This window comes from Electrophorus electricus, chromosome 21 (genome assembly GCF_013358815.1).
Source record: "Electrophorus electricus isolate fEleEle1 chromosome 21, fEleEle1.pri, whole genome shotgun sequence".
In the NCBI taxonomy this organism is placed as follows: domain Eukaryota; kingdom Metazoa; phylum Chordata; class Actinopteri; order Gymnotiformes; family Gymnotidae; genus Electrophorus; species Electrophorus electricus.
Window position 1 is genome coordinate 210,098 of NC_049555.1, and position 19,790 is coordinate 229,887.

General features: G+C 39.3%; 2 protein-coding genes across 10 annotated transcripts; one reads left to right on the forward strand and one right to left on the reverse strand.

The window, feature by feature from the left end:
• Positions 1-927: 927 nt before the first annotated feature.
• On the forward strand, positions 928-2,667 carry cdca9 (cell division cycle associated 9). 9 transcript variants are annotated; one of them, XM_027028301.2, is made up of 10 exons: positions 928-1,101; positions 1,188-1,319; positions 1,411-1,451; positions 1,531-1,582; positions 1,665-1,735; positions 1,895-1,944; positions 2,083-2,166; positions 2,240-2,312; positions 2,376-2,462; positions 2,540-2,667. In XM_027028301.2, the coding sequence occupies exons 1-10, from the start codon at positions 987-989 to the stop codon at positions 2,585-2,587; spliced, it is 753 nt and encodes a 250-aa protein (XP_026884102.1). In that variant the 5' UTR covers positions 928-986; the 3' UTR covers positions 2,588-2,667. The 9 variants fall into 9 exon arrangements, with proteins under 9 accessions (XP_026884102.1, XP_026884104.1, XP_026884109.1 ...); XM_027028303.2 differs by having other exon boundaries at positions 1,665-1,732; XM_027028308.2 differs by lacking the exon at positions 2,240-2,312 and having other exon boundaries at positions 2,540-2,618.
• A 413-nt stretch (positions 2,668-3,080) lies between these two features.
• Positions 3,081-9,192, reverse strand: dnaja2a (DnaJ heat shock protein family (Hsp40) member A2a). The gene is made up of 10 exons (XM_027028309.2): positions 9,053-9,192; positions 7,935-7,994; positions 7,209-7,435; positions 6,976-7,056; positions 6,678-6,811; positions 6,164-6,360; positions 4,382-4,526; positions 4,143-4,270; positions 3,819-4,003; positions 3,081-3,694 (listed from the first exon to the last, which is right to left on the reverse strand). The coding sequence occupies exons 1-10, from the start codon at positions 9,128-9,130 to the stop codon at positions 3,607-3,609; spliced, it is 1,323 nt and encodes a 440-aa protein (XP_026884110.1). The 5' UTR covers positions 9,131-9,192; the 3' UTR covers positions 3,081-3,606.
• Between the last annotated feature and the right edge of the window lie 10,598 nt (positions 9,193-19,790).

Consider the following 19,790-nt stretch of genomic DNA (forward strand, 5'->3'; position numbering starts at 1 on the left):
GCCTGTGTGCTGTATTTAATTACCATTTTTAGATATGTTTGGATATTCTAGCTAATCCGGACTAACCTGACATCAAGCAGTCCCTCGGCTCCTGCAGTTTATGGCACCTGACCGGCAGCCGCCTCGCGCTCAGACTATAACGATGCATGTCCTCGTGACGCAAGTCTGACAAAAAATAAAACAAAATAACCGCACCAGCTGTGCGCGGCACTGCGTTAAGTCGCACAAGCTATGTCCTGATGATGATGGTGCAGGTGTGCGAGGACTTAATCAGCTGCAGTTTCCTGGGGGCTCCTCGCGTGATTAGGGACCATAGATTGTCCCTGCCAGTTTGAAGTTCCCATTGAACGGAAGGTTTCCCTCCCTGTGGGGTGGAATGTGCCCTAAAAGGCCGACTGTCTATAGTGCATTTGGCAGGTAACCCTTAGGCGACAGCACTACCCCTAACGTGATGAATTCGTACACATTACTCTGCGTCCTTCTCTCCCTGGTTGGCTCTCATGTCTAACCGGTCTTCTCTGCCATCTCCAAGCCCGATCGCATGGTGCCATATTTAAGGACGTATCAGTTACCCAGGCTAAATAATCCAAAGACAGAGACACGGGTGTAGTAACTTCGCCTCCAGCCGCATCGAGCTCCGTTTGAAAGCCATGGCGGGTGACTTCATTTTACAACGTGCACTTGATTCCGTGATTGCTTTTTATTCTTCTGGCGAGTTTAGGTGTTCATGTCCAGTACGCTGTTCATAAGCGCAGGGCGGGTATGTGATTAAATCAGATCCTTCCGAAGTAACATATGATACAGAAGGACATAACAGGAGCATAAACTATTAAGGATATAGCGTCCACCACTATGCTCCTGATCGTGGATACATGATACGCTTTGCTGCCCGTTAAGATAATTGTTAAGATAATTGTGTACGCAGCTGCTGGCGATCACGACCATGCGGCCCTAAAAGGAGGCGCTCGGGGTGGCTGGAACACACTATGGCTGCGCGCAAAACTCGGAAAGTGAGTCGCAACTCTAACGAGAACGACTGCTACTCAGGTGATAAGCTTAAGAAAAGGAAAGAGCTATTCATACAGCAGTTTGAGAAAGAAGGTGGGATTTTTTTTTTTTTTAAACCATTTAATGAGTTTGCATGCATAATCGACTGGGGAGTGGCTTATTTTTTGCTGTATCTGTAGCACAGGAAAGAGTAAACGAAATGGAGGCTAAACTGGACAAGGTACTGACGACCCTTGACCGAGCGTTCAAAATAGAAATGATGAAACTGCCTCAGTCGCTCCATACCACGCTGATTAAAGATCTGATGACCGGTAGGTTCGCCATAGCTGCTAGTCGTTACTGAATGTGTGGGTTTTTTTTCTTTCTTTTTTTCCCTATTAAGTGACGTTTCCCTTCTTTCAGCCGCCGAAACCTCTGTCGGGGAGGTCACGATGGCAATCGCGGTTAGTTTACGTATGATACTGCCATCTCGCGTTATTTGAAGCAACTGCAAATGTTTCACTGAAATGTCTTTTGTCGTAGTCTGCGTCTCCAGAGATCAGCAAGCCACTTAGCAGGAAGCCCAGTAAAAAAGGTGAACCGCCTGAGCTTGAACATGGGCAAACCATATGTTAAAGTCTTGCAGGAGACGTCTCATTGTGCTCACTCCCACTCAGGGAAAGCAAGTAATACAGCAGTGCAAGAGCCCTTGATGGGTCAGATCAAGACAGAAGAAACCTCCAAGGTAGTGTATGTATGTGTGTGTATGTATGTATGTATGTATATATATATGTGTATATATATATATATATATATATATATATATATATATATATATATATATATATATATATATATATACACACTTGCATTCCACACATGCTGAAGTGCTCAATATTGTTTACAGAGACGAACCAAGATAAAAATGCACCCTAGTAACAGCACTGGAAGCCTCAGGTACGGACAAAGCCATGTGCGGGCTGTTTTTCTTCTGATTAATGGCCTTGGCTATGGATTTGAAGTGGCCTGTTAAGGGTGGTGCCTACACCCTTATTAATGCTCATCTCTTTAGTAAATTTAAATTTTTCTTGACAGAGGTGCCTCAACTACCTCTGCAAAAAGACCTCACGGTCGTGTTAAACTCAGCGATCAAGCACATCCACTCGGTATTAAAATGAGGTATGCTATCTTGGCTGCATATTTTGTTGTATGATTAAGTCTTATTTCAGGTTACTTGTGCGATGTGTTTCAGTGTGACGAATCGCTCGCTTAGTGACGATCTTTCTGGGATTGCTACAGCCACAATTATGACATCCCATGGAGAGGTAACCGTAACCCCCACAGATTGTTTAGAATACATCGGCCGATATGACAATTCTGTTTGTTAGACCCTGCTTCTTTCGGAGGAGACCAAAGATGATGTCAAACTTGAACTTCTGGATGACATGGCACTGTGCCAAATACAGAAGATTAAGGTTGGTATGGTCAATGCTGAATGCGTGTTCCTTCTGCACAATTATAAGATGACTTCTGATTACCTTTTGGGTTTCAGGAGCTGATGGAGTACCTGTCTAACAGAGTGAGAATGAATACCCAGTGATGTGGCTAATGACACTAAGAATAAAAATGGTTTGTTTTTTTAAATATATAACTTGCTAATAAATGTTAAGTACATCCTTATTTCTGAGCAGGTGTAGCTTACTGTATGCATTTCCTCAGTAACATAACTGCACTTAAGTACTTCAAAGAGCCGAGGGCCTGTAAGGAGCCTCTCTCTTCCTATGTTAAGTACAGAGGGGGTGGAAATATAAAAGTACTACTCCCATGGTAGTGAGGATTTGAGCTGGTCCAATTAGGACAGCTGCATTTGTCACTACTGGTTCTGCTGGGATAACACCCCTACCTGCTCACGCTGGATCCTGGTGAACAGATAAGATTTCAACTAAGCACACTTGAGTGCTGACATACAACAGTTTATCTAATATTGTACATCTAAGAAAGGTGGGGGTTAGGGATAGTGGGGTTTAAGTGAAATGTATATCCAAAATCTGTAATCCTATAGCAAATGCAGTGCTAAAGAAATGCTAAAATGCTTGAGATATGTAAGCTTTTATTTAACAACTTCATAAACTTTCACAAAATTTATGCTAATGGCTGCTCCCCCTTTCATTAGGTATGTCACTTTGAAGTTGGATGGTTGACCAAAGCTTTTTCCCAGCATGCACCTGGGCTGAAGACATACAGGCAACAGAACTCAATTTCAACTAGTTTATAAACCCACACTTAATGTGTGACAGCAGCTGATAAAGCTTAAATGACAATCACTTTATACACAATGCTTAGTTATTTAACCAATTAAAATGGAAAGGAAAAATCTACAAAAAAGTGGTAAAAATCAAACTCAGATACAAACCTAAAAATGTTATGGTGACTGTCAAAGGTATGTTATTCTATTACTTTTTTTTAAACTTGCCCCCTTTTAAACAGGATTGATTTCAACACAAACTGCATGTGTGTACTTTAAATTAACTCTAAATACTATGATGACAACAAAAGCAAGTTACACTCAAAGTATAAGAAATGACCTTCTCCCCCTCTGATATGGGACTGCTCCTGGCCTTAAGATGTGTGGGACAGGAACGTGGGCTCATGTTCATTCACAATGAGCAGTTGATCACTAGTCAGTCTTCCACCATTTAAGGCAGACCTCATCAGACAGGAAGACACACAAAAAAAAAACAAAAAAAAACAAAACACTTTTTTTTTGTCTCTGATGCTGTGCAAGTGGACCATTTTTTCTTGTTGGTGGGACATGGGACAAGCAGGCTTACTGATGGGCACACTGTACTCCAGGCCCATGATGCCCACCCTCCTCGTCAGAGCTGTCATTATAGGCTTCACGGCGGTGGCTGCCGCCAGAGCTCTGGTTGACATCAAAGTCCTGCAGGTCGACTTCCTCTGTGTCCCCGGTGACAACAGGAGGATCAGAGCGCACAGGTAGCAGGTCCTCCAGCTCCTGAACCCCAACACAGAATACAGTAGGATGCGTGAGAGAGCAGAGCGCTTTCAGCATGAGCTGGGTGCTCGTTTACAAAAACGCACCATCCACCACTCTGCTACAAACAGTACCAAATACTATGATTTGTGGGCCTTACCTTTAATTTCTCTGGGCTAATCCAGTTGTTGTCTGGAAACTGCACCTCAAATTTGATGAACAGATCCCCCTTCTCAAAGGGGTTACGGTATTGTGGCATGCCCTCACCTCTCACAACCCTGACAGAACCTGCAAGGCACATAACCACACATCATCTATCCATATTATATAGACAGAGACAGATATATATCTACACACACACACAATCTCTAGAGAGAGAAAGGAGATCCACCCACTAACCTGGCTCGATGACTTTGCCTGCAGGGTACTTCACTACAATCTGCCTACCATCTAAGTGTTTCAAGGTGAACTGGAATCCACAAAGTGCTTCAACCAGGCCAATCTTATGGATCATGTGCAAGTCATGGCCATCTCTTTTGAACGTCTAGACAGAGCACAAGTGAGAGATGGTTTTAGTTTTCCTACAGACCAGAGTTTGGAACTCCATAAAAACTCATTCCTGCCATTACAATATCTCCAGTTTTCATTTTACATGAAAACTCATTCTTTTGAAATTAGCTAATAAACACACACTTCCTTACATTTAAAGTAGTGTATTAATAGTAAAATACTTCAGTTTTGCATGGAAAAGGCAAAAGATGCCATAGAAGAAGCTGTTTGCTAAAAGTGCTTCCAACTGGCAAGCTGATCAAACGAGTGTTGCCTTGGTGACATGACGCTTCTGTAGAACACCTGCCCCCGTGTCAGTAACATGGCCTGACTTCAAAAACCTGTTGTTCTGAAGGTGACAGTGGAACAGAGGCTGAAGTTTGGGATTAGCAGAATGGACAATCTCTAGCAACACAAATGTCTAGCCTGGGTGGAGGCATCTAGAGCACAGGAACCCACACAACATGCTGGGGTTATCACTCATCAGCTAATAGGTCTGTCTGTATGAGGTGCTTAACACATACCATTTAAATGTAACTGAAAACCACTAATCCGGACTGCCTTCGTTTGAGTAGCATATGTTTAACAGGACAAGTTTCCAATAAAGTGTCCTGCTTTGTTCTCAGCACAGACCCCTCTCTCTCTGGTGCAGCTGGCATCTGCCAGTATATTACTGCAATCCAATATCCACCTTGTCGCTGGTAAGTGGTGATCACTGCCTAAGAATCTCAACATACTTGAGATGTGTTGATTTACAAGCTTTTGACAGCACTGATCCAGGTATACAGCTTCAACAAAGCACACCACCCCACCCCTTCTTACACGCAGGCAAAGTAGCACAGTAACTTTTTGAACAAGTAATATACTTTCAAATATTACGTAATTTTGCAAGTTACGTGAATATTTTCACTGCTATGGGAAAGATCTGAAACATGAATAATTCAATAAAATAAAGTTTATACACCCGACTGTTTTGCCCCAGGTCTTGACAGAAAAGGGATAACAGTGATCATATGCAGGTCGATTGTAAACTCCATGTTAGAATACACCACGTTTAAAAGTGTCATTCAAACCTACCTCAATTTTCAGCACTCTTGCAGGTCCCAAGCGTGTGGGAGGGTGGGTCCACATAACTAACAGGAAACATGGCCATTGTTCTGCTGCTCTTAAATGTATTACTTGTTGCCATAGTTACTGTGCCATCCCAGACATTGCGGTTAAATCAAGCTAGCTAGAGCCTAGAATCTTTTCACCTACTGGTAACAAATTTAGCAGTTTTTGCATTTACCAACTCTAATTTTCCATTTTCCAAACCTTCAGACCAAAAAGAAATTACAAACAGAAAACCTATTTCCATACAGAGTGACAGGAAGACACTTTCACAAAATGTGTCTGCTTGATCAGCAAAGTAGCCACTGAACTCGGAGAAATGTGAAAGAAAAAGGTCACCTTGGAAGTAAAATGTGAGAGTTGTTTCTTATTTTCACACTGACTGGTCCATCAGAAAAAGATCTCAAGCCAACAAACTGCTGGCACCCCTGCCCCATACAATTAGTTCAGTACTAGAAATGAGGCATCATAACTCAATTGACCTGAAGTAGAATAAAGAGAAATGAAAGACATGCTCGTTACCTCATGCTCCTTCTCCTGAAGGACGAGGACAATGTCTCCAGGCTCCATGCCAGGTGCCTGGTCCGCCTCCCCGCCAAAAGTGATCTTCTGTCCATGCCTCATGCCTTTGTCCACGTGCACCTCCAGAATCTTCACCTCCTTTACCACCTTCTTCCCTTCACACTTTTTACAACGGTCTTTCTCACTTATCACCTCACCTAAACAGTACACACAAGCATGTTTTACATACAAGGCCTTCTTTTGTAGCACCATTTATCAGGGTCCATGCATACATGCACAGGGAACCATTTTGAACAAAACTCTATGGAAACTATGGTCAACAACACCTGTGTAGCACAGTTCTCCTTGCTCCAACACCTTATTAGACACAGAGTTTGGGACTTAGCCAATGGCTTGAACCAGATGTGAAAGTCTATAGCACAAAAAAAAACCAAACAAACAAAAAAAAAAAAACCCAAACAAGCTTTGCTGGAGGGCCTCAGCTCCAGCATGTGGAATGTGTTAAGGGTCTTACCTTCACCATTGCAATCAGTGCAGACAGACTGCATCTGTTGGACCATTCCAGGAGCCAGCTGTCGGATCATGATGCGCATACCACGCCCCCTGCAGGTCGAACACTTCTGCACTGCCCCAGTCTTCCCACCCTGACTGCACAATGAAGCACAGCCTTCATTTACTCTCAATCAGTAATGACCAACTACTAAACATGGTTAGCATTACTGTCTTTTTTGAGATTCTTCTTTGGTAAAGTTTAAAACACACAACAGATCAGTTGCAATCACCAACTTAATTTCTTATCTGAGCCAACTTACCCATTACAAGTGCTACACAGAACATTCTTGCTCAGCTGTAATTTAGTTGTTTTCCCATTATATAGATCTTCAAGAGATACTCTACAAAAAGGGAATAAAGAATCATACACCAAAAGAACATTCATTATGGAAAGAAAAAAAAAATTTCTAAACAGGTCTCCAAGTAGTAAAGCGTAGATTCTTTCCATCACATCTCGGTAACAACACCTTCCAAACATCAAGACTCAACTCACTTTAGAGGGTGGACCATGTCCTCTCCTCTCCGTCGCCCCCCATTCCGGCTGCGCCCCTGTCCACCCATGAAGCCAAAGAGGCCTCCGCCAAAGATGTGGGAGAAGATGTCATCCATGCCAGGACCTCCCCCTCCTCCTTCTCGCAGGCCCTGTTCCCCATAGCGGTCATAGAGCTCCTTCTTCTCTGGGTTAGTTAGTACTTCATATGCAAAGCTGATCTCTTTGAACTAAGTACAGGGTACAGAGAATTTTAAAAACAGGGTTTTTTAACATTATAGTTAGATCACAGACTGAATCCCATGTAAATGTAACAGTTAAAATACTGTCAAAGTTAATATGGCAATCTGCTGGGACTGTATTTTTGTAACTTTCATAAAACGGTCTGGCTCAAGTATGGACAAAAACAAGAGTGTAGTCTGATAAAAGGATGACAGATCACATGTAGCATCACTGTGCAACTTCCCAGGTTTTTCACCAAACGCATGAAAAAGGTGGACTGGGTGGTGATATTGGATAGGGTCACAAAAATTGGAAATTCCGAGCATTGCCATAAAAAAACCCCAAAATGTTTAGTGTCCAAAACTCTCTGCTAGCACTTCAAACAAAGGCAACTTCTGAGCGCTGACATTCATTGTTCTCGGCTTCCCATTACATTGTCTCTCATACAAATTTCTCTCCTTTTATTATGGCCAGTTTCCCAAAGAAAAGAAAAACAATACTGCTTACCTTATCTCCAGCATTGGGGTTCTTGTCAGGGTGGTATTCTTTTGCCAATTTCCGGTAGGCCTGAAAAGTTTCAAAGGGCGAAAAACTGAAAATACTAACAGAAATACCATTGGTATATACGGCAAACAAACCTTCAGTTATAAACACGCAGGGAATACAATTTTAGGGCCATGAATTCCAATCATCAAAAAGGTTCTTGATTTATTATGCAAGTTACTCAGCTAGCCTACAATATCGTCTACTTAGCTAGTCAGCCAAGTTATAGGTTTTCATTTGATCGTTTAACCTGTGATTATTACCTGGACAACAAACATGTTAGCTAGACAAACAGCTAGCTAACTGTAAATAAACGTGCCGTCATGTCGGTAAGGTTTCAAAAAGCTAGCATTTGTTGTTAGGAAATTAGAAAATCGAGTTCTTATAAACGACAACCCACACGGGTGACAACACTGCTAAAGTTAATGATAATAAATTACCATTACCCTGTTCGACTTCATGCGAAGTTTCATGTAGACCAACTTTGTTAGCCAGGAAGCTAACTGCAAAGCTTAAAACGGCGCATTACCCAGTTAGCCTAGATCACATCACGTTTCACACGACGTCGTTTAGCTAGTATGCGTGTTTAAAAGCTCGCATTTCTCGCTGTGTCTTAACGAGTAGGTCTTATTATCTAAACAACGTATATACTTAGCTAACTATAGCTTTTAATTCTACCACAAACGTAGAGAACATGAAACGAAAATGAAAATCTGAAAAAACATTCCCGGCCTATTCAACTACGACAGCTAATGTAGCTTAGCTAGCTAAAGACAAAACACAAGATAGGTTAGCTATCACCAAAGTTAGCCAATTCACTAAAGATTATTTACTAACAGCGGACCAACTAACATACATGCTTATCTATCTAGTAAACTATTTACCTGTCTAAAGTTAAATTTATATATCTTAAACACTCCCAGTTTTCTAGTTAAACCGATGCGCGTGCACTTCACGAGCGCAACTAGGCCACATTTGATACCCAGCTAGCACAACGCTAATCACTCTTCCTGACTAATACAAAAAGAGACGAACTCGACATTTATAGAACAATAATCCCAATGGTACAGGTATGTCGTTACCTTTTTCAGTTCATTTTCAGAAGCAGACGGGGACACACCGAGAATGTCGTATAATTTGGTATCAGCAACGTTCGTCATGGTCAAGCTGCGCGAAAGACCTTCTGAGGGGCGCTAGAAGCTAAAAAGACCGGCGCTAACACGCATGTGCAAACAGGTCAACTTTAACCTTTCATTGTTGCGTCAGGATCCGATTTAAATAATTCGTATTGGATTGATGATCTGTTCATATGTTCACAGCTGTATGAGAGGCGTAAACTAGGTATAAATATGACACCAACGATATAACGAACAGTACTGATGAAACAGAAATACCATCAGTGCAGAAACTGTAAACCAATATAAATACACCAAATGCAATATTTTGCCTCAACAGCAGATGGAAGCAAATTACAGGATTTCTTGATGTGAAAAATGAAAGTTTTTATCCTTGACCCGAATTTTTACTCAGAATCCCCAGCTACACACAGGGGTCTAGTAATAAAAGAAAAATATCAGAACAGTTATAGCGTAATGAAATAGACATCCCAGACAGACGTTAAAACAATATTAAAAAGTGCGCCGACTAGTGAACATTGGTCTTAATAGGCACAGGTACACAGATGGTTTCAGTTTGAAAGTAGCAATATCGGCGCAAAAGTAAAATGGTAAAAAGTAAAACGGCGCAAAAGTAAAATGGTCCGCGACTGGTCCACTAACCTAGAGACGAGGTCGAGTTTTCCAGGTCTGTAGAGTGCATGTATTATTTCGACATAATTGGATGTAATACAGTTTATCCTGGAAGGGCACACAGCACGTTTTAGTCTGTTACAGTTTTAAACCACGTAGCCTAATTAGGCGTGTTCAGCGCTTTTTTCAATAGATTATTCACTCTACTATAATATTTAGTTTGATGAAACAAATTGCCTTCTACACCCTGCATTAACATGTATTTTTGTTTATCCGTTCACATAAAGCCAGGTGTAAACACATCCTTTCTTTCCTAGCAAACAAAGCCGCCTTCGCGTTTGCAGTACATATAAAATTGATATTATAGGTACTGCAAACGCTTCGTCGCCTGTTGCAGACGGGTTCTGCCCACATTTGATATAGCATAAGACTCTTGCAATAGTCCATGTGAAACCGTGTTTCTAATAGGTTGCATTGAAGTAAACGGAATTGGTTGTGTCCTTTTAACGCAAGAATTAAGTTCGGATCACATCTAGTCACACTGCGGACGCATTTTATTGAAAAGTGAAATCCGGATACAATCCGGATATGTAACACATGTTAATGCAAGGTTTAAAAATGCTACAAAAATGCTGCGATGAACAATGTCGTTATTCAAAATTCTAATGTTGAAAGTAAAAGTAAAAGCTTGTGCAATGGTTAAAAGTCTGGGTGCTTGGACCTTTTGTACTTTGACAGAGTTCTTTAATGGTATATGACAGGATTCTCTATTGGGTTTTAAGATATGTTGTTATCATATGCTGATATAAGGACTGAAGGTTGCTGCATGAAGGACAACAGCACTTAACAACTATTATATTCTCCCCAAAAAACGTCTCCTGAAGTTCTCTTATGGTAAATGTAAGCTCTTGCTACCAGCTGTGAATCTGGACAAATAGATTAAAACACTAACAGTTTGACAGTGTATTATTTGTTCTTGACATTTTATTTGTTCTTGAATTTTTATTTTTATAGCGATGTTCTTCTTCAAGGTGTGTAATGATTTTTATTACAAAGCAGACAATACCATCAGTTACACTGTCAGTTTTCATTTGTATCTGCATCACAGGATAATTTATATTGATGGAGTTTTTTTGGTCACAAAGACATTGAGCATACATATAACTTTAGCCCTAACAAGTTCTACACTGACTTTAGATCTGGTACAATTTTACTGTGAACTTTCACAGTAAATTGATAAGAGCCAATATATATTTTCAGCATTCAGCAAAAAGAAAGTTTATTCTCACCTTTTCATGTATCTGTTTATTTTTAAACATATTTGTAAACATATTTGACAGGTCATTTGTCATGATAGCAGCATATCATTAAGCTTAGCTCTCCACTTTCTTGCCAACAGGTTTCATTGTATGTAGTGCAATTTCTCAAGAGGAAAGTTTTATGCATATTGGACAGAGGTGAGTGCTACCTATAGGCTTTGGAGCTGAAATGATAATGTACAGTGCCTATAATATCAGTTTCTTCCACTACCCCAAAACACAGATGATCACACATGAACAGACCTTTTCTGTTGTGTTTTAGTTTTTGGGTATGAAGCGATTAGATTCCACATGAAAGTCACTGGAAAAGTTATGAACTGCAACAAAGACTTCATGAAACATATCAATATCCATCCTAAACCAAAAGAGATCTTCACTGAAGATGAGAGTGATGTCATTATTGCATTTGTCCCTATTGTGTCTCGAGCTAGAGCTGACATTGATGCCGCTTTGCACCTTATACCAGGTAATATGTAAAAGGAATAAGAAACAATAATCCTCAGCCATCTCATTTGATAATTTAAATTCTGCTCTACTGTTATTTTTGCTCTCCCACCCAGAGACCCGGTCTGTGGTTTTAGTGGTGCTCCACCACACGTTTGATCCATATTTCATTGCTCCTGACAGCAGGCACTCTGTTAAAAGGAATAAGGTGTTTGCTGTGGACTGCCTCTATCATGAAGATCAGGGGTTGCTGCAGTCTCTCTTGAACACCAACGCGCTGCAAGCCGCAGTGGAGTATCTGTGAGACCTAGATGTGAGACCTAGATGGCTGGCATGGTATTTCTGGGCACTGGATAAAGGTTAGCTCCCTCTGTTGACCGTTGAATTCAAATGATAATATATGGCATAATGTGTTTGTATGAAAGGAAAGACCAGAAGACCAGTTGCACTATAGTACCCCAAGAAATGGTACTGTAACGAATCATGTTACAGTAAATGTTAAAAAAGTATTAAATGAACTAATATAGATGGGTCTGATATTTAATGAGCAATATTCCAATAACCCAGTCAGTTCCATAGCCTCTAAGAGTTCCAAAAGTATTTTCATCAGCCATTTTTGATGTAAGCTCTTGCTTCTTTCAAAAGTCTATACCTCAGCTTATATGATTCACTTGAGGAAAATAACTGAATTGTTAATGATATAACCTCCCTTCCCCAAATGGGGAGAAATGGTTATACTGCTGTAGCTCACCACTCTTTATTCAGTTATTCATAATTCATGTAAAAAGTATCAGCTACACTATCAGTCCAAAAGTATGTGGACATGTTTCTTAATGACTGAATCCAGGTCTTTCTGCTACAACAGCTGCTGACAGGTATATAAAATCAAGCACATAGCCATGCAAATAACAAACAGTAGTAATAGACTAGGTCTTACAGAAGAGCTCACTGATGTTAAACAGTAGTAATAGACTGAGTCAAACTGAAGAGCTCACTCATGTTATACATGTAATCGTCTTAGTCACACCTTTGCCACACATCAGTTCATGAAATGTGCCTTTCTAGATTTGCCCAAGTGAACTGTAAGTGCTGTTACTGTGAAATCAGGCAAAAATAGACCACTCAAATCACACAGCAGTAGCATGTGGCATTTATATGTGGCACTCACTTCAAAGTTCCAAACTGCCACTGAAAGTAAAATCATCACAAGAAATGTGAGCTTCATGGTCAGGCAACTGTACACAAGCCTAAGATGACAGTGTGCAATGCCAAACAATGGCTGGAGTGGTGTAAAGTGCTCCACCACTGGAAACATGTTTTCTAGTGATTCGGTGTCTGGCAGTTTGATCTGGGTTTAGCAGAGTCAAGGAGAATGGTACCAACAGTAAAGTTAATGAAGATAGGATAATTTTTCAGGGTTTGGGCTAGTTTCGGTGAAGAGTAATGTTAATTCTACAGCACACAAAGATATTTTAGACTTTCAAATTTGTGGAAACAGTTTAGGGAAGGCCCTTTTCTGGTCCATGGATGTGCCCCTGTGTGCAAAGCCATTTACAACAGCCATTGTCACAAAGAAGCTTTACACATGTTCGAGTTCAAGCCCCCCTTGAGCAAACCAAAGGCAACAGTGGCAAGGAAAAACTCACTAGAGCATGAGGAAAAAACCTTGTGAGGAACCAAGACTCAAAGGGGGAGGGCATCCTTCTCTGATCGACACTGGACACCACAATAGCAATAATGACTTTTTTGACTAAATGGGCACAGAGACAAACTCCTAGAGACAAATTCTAAAATCTTTAAGAGCGAAGGCTGTTGTAGCTACATTTGGGATTTAAACTCCCCATTTAAATGAATGATTTTGCAATGGGATGTCTAACAACCTCCGTTGGTCAGGTATCCACATACCTTTGGCCATCTAGAGCATTTTTTATGTTGCCTATAATAATCCCTCTGTCATTCATTTCAGTGAGATGGATTCGTCTTGGTTTCTGACATTTCTACAAGAGTGACATCAGATTATGCTGTCTGAAGAATAGAGAACTGAGAGATACGCATTTTATCGTTATTTAGTGCAGAATGTTTTTGTTTAGAGTAGGATGCAAAAGGTGAATTCCTACTCCCAGTATTTAGCTAGGTATCGATCATTGTAAAATAACAACTATGTTCCATGTGAGTATTTCTGCATACTTGTAATAAGCCTGAAAATATGAATAAAGCATGTTGTAACGTTCGCCCGAGTGCAGCAGGATGTGGAGCACGACGCACACACTCCCTTGATGCTGTGGAACATTTATTGACATGAAACACAAATGACAACGGGGGCACTCACACAAAAGAACAGTGAACATGAACACACATAAACAGTTTTAGACAACGTGAACATTAACACAGACTATGTAAACATGGAAGATGGGTACCGCTAACATACACCTACACTAACAATGACCAACAATGAGGCACGCACTGATGGGGGGATTAAATAGACAGACAAACACTCAACGTTAAACCTCATGCAGGTGCGTGCCATCACGGAGGGCATGGCAACATACAAGGGTGAACTTTTCTAGAACAAGGCAACACACAACCCAATAAAATATAATAAAATACAATACTCAATAAGTGATACACAAAAAATACTAAAATATATACAGACATAAAATATACATAGTTTAAGCTTTTAAGGGCTATTAAAATACTAAAATACACACAGATATAAAATATGCATATTTTAAGAATCGACAATCACATGCGCAATTTCTACTGATAATTAATAATTCATAATTTCTTGATAATATTATTTTACACTTATACACACGATTTAGTATTTATAAAGAAATTATACTAACAATAACAACAACAACAGAGTGCTATATTTAGAGAGCGAGATTGAGTTACTGTGACTACAGCATATATTCCCTCACAGCCAGGAAACAAAAGGTTTGCATTGCAAATGCACAACAGCTGCAGCCTCAGTAGTTCTATATCACAGAGAAGGCACCCCTTTGGTTTGCATTGTTAGCATTACTCCATGCTGCCTCCGTAAGTGTGGTCCCAACCACCAGAGGTGCTGTTTACTACCAGGCATTGCAGGCAACTACTTGGGGCCCCAGGCAAGGCCGAGGCCTGGCACACTTTAAACTACAGCAGTGGCAATGTGCAAAGTTTCCAATGACAGTGTGAAACCTGTATGTCCCAAGGCGGCCCCACCTGACTCCATTCTGTCCCATTTCTTGCAGCATTTAATAATGATTTTTTTTTATTGATAGTAATAAGTTGTCAACATCAAAAGCTAATGTAGAAAATGAAGAGGCGGTATCCTTCTGGAAGTGAAAAAAGCAGAAAGAATAAGAGGAGAAAATAAAGCATGACATTGGTGAGTGGAGCGGATAATAATTATTAAATATAATGCTAAATAACTAAGTGCTGAAAGTCTAGTCTTAACTATGGGAAGATACACTTCAATAACATAACATCCACTAGAATTATTTCTTTTGTTTACTTTGATTTGTAACATTTGTTAACCCAGCGTAGCTCACAGAGCATCCTAGTGTGTCCAGGAGGTCTGCTGACCATGGTGTGAGTCAAAGTTGGGACAGTTGACTTGTTAGCATAGCTAGCCTACCAGGCTGACAGAACATAGAAGCTAGTAGTTACAGTATTAACACTAAATAACCATCAGCTTGGTCATTGTTGATAAAATAAACATGCTCTCTGCTATTTCTAGAGTAATGTTTGGCCTGTCGCTTTATATGACACAAGTAATGCAGTGATTTGGAGGGGGAAATCAGTTAACATTGACATTAGTTTTTCTGTAGCTAGCTGATAAAGCTAACTTTGACCAAGCTAAATTCAGATGCAAAAAAATTTGAATTGTACTCTAAATTAGTGTACATTACTGTGCCATATGTGCAGTGTGGTTTGTGTATATTTCATATCTGTAGTGTAGGCTTAGTGGTTTTATGTTACTGAAAACTGCATATTTCCATTATGTAAAAACCTAAGGACCCAGTGCAGTCTCCAGTACATATGTTTAATCCTCTGTACAGGAACTATTACATTGCCCCTATCAAATGACATGTAAATAATAAACAATGAATAGTGAAAGTAATGCCTAATAAGAACATTCTTATAAGAACATTCCCATAAGAACATTGTCAAAAGAACATTCTAATAAGAACATTATGATAAGAACATACTCATAAGAACATTCTCTAACCCTTTAATTAAACTAACTCTAAACGTTTAATTAAATTAACCCTTTTATTAAACTAATCCTAACACTTTAATTAAATGAACCCTGTAATTAAATCAACCTTCCCCCTTTAATTAAACTAACTCTAACTCTTTAATTAAGCTGTTCTGCTTCAACCTTAGTTTTCAATGTAGCTGCACTTTTACTACCTTGCTGGGCTGAAATACTGTTTTTTATAATACTTTATTCATGTTGTGTAACCAGGAATCATATTACACAGCATACATACATGTAACAGTTTTTACAGTTCTGGACCCATGCATGGGTGTTGTGTAACATGATTCCTGCTCTCCTCTCTTCTTTGGTTGTGTCTCACTGCTTTTGTCATTTTCCCCAGAGGTCCCACCAAAAGGATGAGTCCAGGAATTGTGGATATATCAAACTTTTAAGATATTTGCTTGGTTTGATTGGTTTGGCACCAGGTACCTTATTTACTTATTTGTCATGATATGAATTCAACTTGACAACAAAACCCTGCCTGGATCCACAATACAAAGGTTTGCGGTAAAGCTAAAACAGTGAATATTGCAATTAGTACTATAATAAATAATACTACTACTGTAAAAATTATTATTTGGTGTAAAGTCTGAAATTGGACTGTCAAGATAAAAGATCAAACATCATATTGCATGTAAATAAAAGCTTTAATGTCTCTTTTAATTATTCACCGCTTGTTCATTTAGTTTTGGCAAATGCCTTCTTTAGGTGATGGATCTAAGGATGAAATAATCTTATGTATTCTAATCTCAGTAAAGCACTTTGTTAACTGTGTTTATATGTATAGCACTTGTAAGAATGGGCTATACAAATAAAGTTTCTTGTTCTTCTTATTGTTATTATTATTATATTAACTCCTTCCTCAGATTGTAATTGTCTGCTTCTGTATCACAAGTTTCAGAGAAGAGGAAATTCCACATCAGGGTATTCGGGGAAAACTCACAGTCCCATATAAAGTTTGTGGAGCGACTCAAAACACGGCTTCAGCTACAAGAAGTGAACTCAGAGGAAGAGAGTGAATTTATCATTGCCTTTGTCTCTATAGTGTCTCGGGCTGGGACAGATATTGAAGCTGCTCTACAAAGAATTCCCAGTATGAGTGACATTCAAAGACATGCCCTGATTACTTTTAGTAACTTAAAAACATGATTTTTACTCTAGTTAAAATTGTATTTATTTTATTTTACTAACACACATAAATATGTTCTGATTTTAATACAAACTTAATATTACAACTATAAATAGATTAGCCATTTCCACTTTATTATCTGAAATATCTCAGTTTTATTGTAATATCTAAATATAACTCTCTGCTGTCTCTCTCACCTACAGTGACAATACCAGTTGTTCTGGTTGTGCTCCACCACACCTTTGATCAATATTACATTGCTCCAGACAGCAGATTCTGTGTCCAGCACATGTCTAATGTGTTTGTCGTGGACTGCCTCTTTCATGAAGACCGAGGACTGCTGATATGCCTGCATAACGAGGAGGCACTAAAAGCCGTTAAAGATTATTTCAATCATACAGTATGTTCAGTAGGTTCATAAAGAACATTTCTGTCATCATATACTGTAGTATCTATTTTAGCTTTTTCCTCTCTTTTCACTGGACCCATTAAAGGCTTAGAGAGGGTTGTTTCTACTGTACACTGGGACAGCACTAAGTAACTCACAGATTTTAGAGACACTGAACAGTTTTTACAGTTCTGGACCCATGCATGGGTGTTGTGTATCATGATTCCTGCTCTCCTCTCTTCTTTGGTTATTTCTCACTGCTTTTGTCATTTTCCACACAGATCCCACAAAAGGACAAGCCCAGGAACTGTAGATATATCAAACTTTTAAGACCTCTGATTGTGCTGAAGTCTGCTGGATGCCTTATTTACTTATTGTTTTGATATAAATTCATCTTGAGACCAAAACCCCTACAAAAAACTACAGCACCACTGCAGAGCTAAAACTGCAACTTTTGTAATTAATTCTTTGGTGTAAAATCTAAAATCGGAATGTCAAGGTAAAATATCAAACATATATATCTTAATTAACAATGTTTCACATACTCATATTGCAGTGTACTGCACTATTCTTGGAAAGAGTATAATGAATAAAGACTGTTTCTGCTTAGATCAAGAGCAATCCTGCCTAGATTATGCCTTAGAATAGTTTTGACTGGATATATTTTCTCCTTTGATAGTAAAATAAAATACCATTATGAGTTTTAACATCTGTAGTATGTTTTACTGTGCTATTTACAGTATTCTGTAAATATCCATAATATTCATGAGTGTTATTTTATCATCTTGACATGTCATGTGGACCATAAATAATATATCCTGGCCAAGGTGTTTTACAACAAAATGCTGTGTACTGGGGGCTTCTAAAGTAACAGAGTAGGTAATATGTATATATCTTCATCTTATATGTGGTAATTACATTCACTTAGTTGAATGATATGAAAGTGGGCATGCAGATGTTGTAGTCATTGCAAAGCGTAGCCTAAATACAAAAGCCACATCCAAAGATACTGGAGAGTATTAAAATTAGTAATATGAGACAATCAGTAATATCTCACAATTTATAATCCTTATAACTCTACTGGCATTACTGCTCCTGCATGTGCTTTTTTGCCCTTTAAGTTTTGTTTTGTTTTGTTTTGCTTGTTGTATGTTATGTTTTGTTTAATACCTGCTCGGAGATGCCATGAAATCTAACCTGTATTATTACTGACATATAAAGCTGTATTATTACTGACATATAAAGCTGTATCATTACTGACATATAAAGCTGTATTTTTACTTACATATAAAGCTGTATTTTACTGACATATAAAGCCACATCATTACTGACATAAAGCTGCATCATTACTGACATATAAAGCTGTATTTTTACTGACATATAAAGCTGTATCATTAATGACATATAAAGCTGTATTTTTACTGACACATAAAGCTCTAAGTGACCTCACTGAAGAAATTCAAATGTGTCAGTTATAATGGCTTTATGTTTTTGAAACTGTTTTGTGCAAACACCACTCTTTAGGCATGCTATCCCTTGCTGCTCTCTAACTGTTTATCATTTTTTTCCTTGGACTTAACTACATTCTACCTGAAAATTGGCAACTTCCACTAGACATCGAAAACTACTTTATCATTAGAAATTACATCCAAAGAACTACCTAAAATGTAATGTTAAATGTAGTGATAGTTTTATCTGTGAGCAGTGTAATTAAATTGCTAGTCTGACAGAGAAGATTCAAGCGCTAGAGGTGTGCATCCAGACCTTAGAAAGTGTTAGACCTATCGAAGAATTGGTTACAGCCAACTGTGAACTGGGAAACAAGGTGATAATAACAAGCAAGCCTACTGGTGTTTGAAGTCAACATGTGTGTATGTTTCTGAGAAATGAATATCAGTTATGCATCATTCACTCTACATGATTGTAGCCTTGATTTTGCGCTCACTGATAGGTTTTGGGGGTTGCCAAGAAAAGCTCCAGATCAGAGGTAAATCAGTGTTCACTCAGGGGTGAGAGGCTCACCAATCACTTGCAGAGTCCTGAAAAATGTTTAACACGCTAAATATCTGGACCTGTCAGTGAGTTCAAATCCTGTAGTGTGAAAGCAACCACAATCCATCTCGCAAGTAGTATGACGTCATTCTCTGTGTCATTTCTTGCCAGTGTTTTTGTGACAAAATGAAGTTTGGAGGACAGTTGGAGGATCAATGGAACCACGGTGGAGAGAGTAGATAGTTTCAAGTACCTTGGAGTTCATATCTCGCAAGACCTGTCCTGGTCCCACCACACCAACTCCCTGGCAAAGAAGGCTGGTCAGCGTCTTTACCACCTCAGATGCCTAAGAGATTTCAGACTGCCCTCCAAGATACTGCGGAACTTCTACACCTGCACTATCGAGAGCATCCTCACGGGGAACATCACAGTCTGGTTTGGGAACAGCACCAAGCAGGACAGACAAGCACTCCAAAGGGTGGTGTTTTTAGCATAGTGCATCACTCATACGGAACTTTCTGAACTGCAGCCCATCTATTACAAGCGGTGCC